This window comes from Mus caroli, chromosome 6, assembly GCF_900094665.2.
Source record: "Mus caroli chromosome 6, CAROLI_EIJ_v1.1, whole genome shotgun sequence".
NCBI classification, from domain to species: Eukaryota; Metazoa; Chordata; class Mammalia; order Rodentia; family Muridae; genus Mus; species Mus caroli.
The window spans coordinates 87,464,018-87,464,562 of record NC_034575.1 but is presented as its reverse complement, the minus strand read 5'-3'; the positions used below and the strand labels follow the sequence as shown (position 1 = coordinate 87,464,562).

The 545-nt window shown below is 45.4% G+C and overlaps 1 protein-coding gene across 1 annotated transcript; it reads left to right on the top strand.

The window, feature by feature from the left end:
• Window positions 1–537, top strand: LOC110295550 (vomeronasal type-1 receptor 54; the record flags this gene model as incomplete). Its single annotated transcript, XM_021164039.1, has 1 exon — window positions 1–537. A coding segment is annotated over exon 1 (537 nt), but the record flags the coding sequence as incomplete, so codon positions are not given.
• Window positions 538–545: the final 8 nt, after the last annotated feature.

Here is a 545-nt window from a genome sequence, read left to right as displayed (position 1 = left end):
ATGAATAAAATTAATAGACTGTCCCATAACACTGAGATAAGAAATGCTATTTATTCTGGAGTTGGCATTGGGATCTCAGGCAACAGCTTCCTTCTTCTCTTCCACATCCTCAAGTACATTCGTGGGCAGAGGTCCAGACCTATTGACCTGCCCATTGGTCTCTTGTCCCTAATCCACCTGCTGATGCTGATAGTCATGAGTTTAGTAGCTACGGACATCTTTATGCCATGGGGGAGATGGGGTGACACCACATGCAAATGTGTTATATCCTTGTACAGGCTTTGTAGGAGTCTCTCTCTTTGTGCCACCAGCCTGCTCAGCATCCTCCAGGCTGTCACCCTCAGTCCCAGAAACTCCTGCCTAGAAAAACTCAAGCNTAAATCTCCACACTACATGCTAGGTTGTCTTCTTTTCCTGAGTGTCTTCTATACGTTCATTAGCAGTCCCCTTGCCACATACATAACAGCGAAGTCTAATTTGACCTCACCTAGCTTTACATATATCACTACATCGTGCTCTCTGGCACCCATGAGTTACTCTTTCCA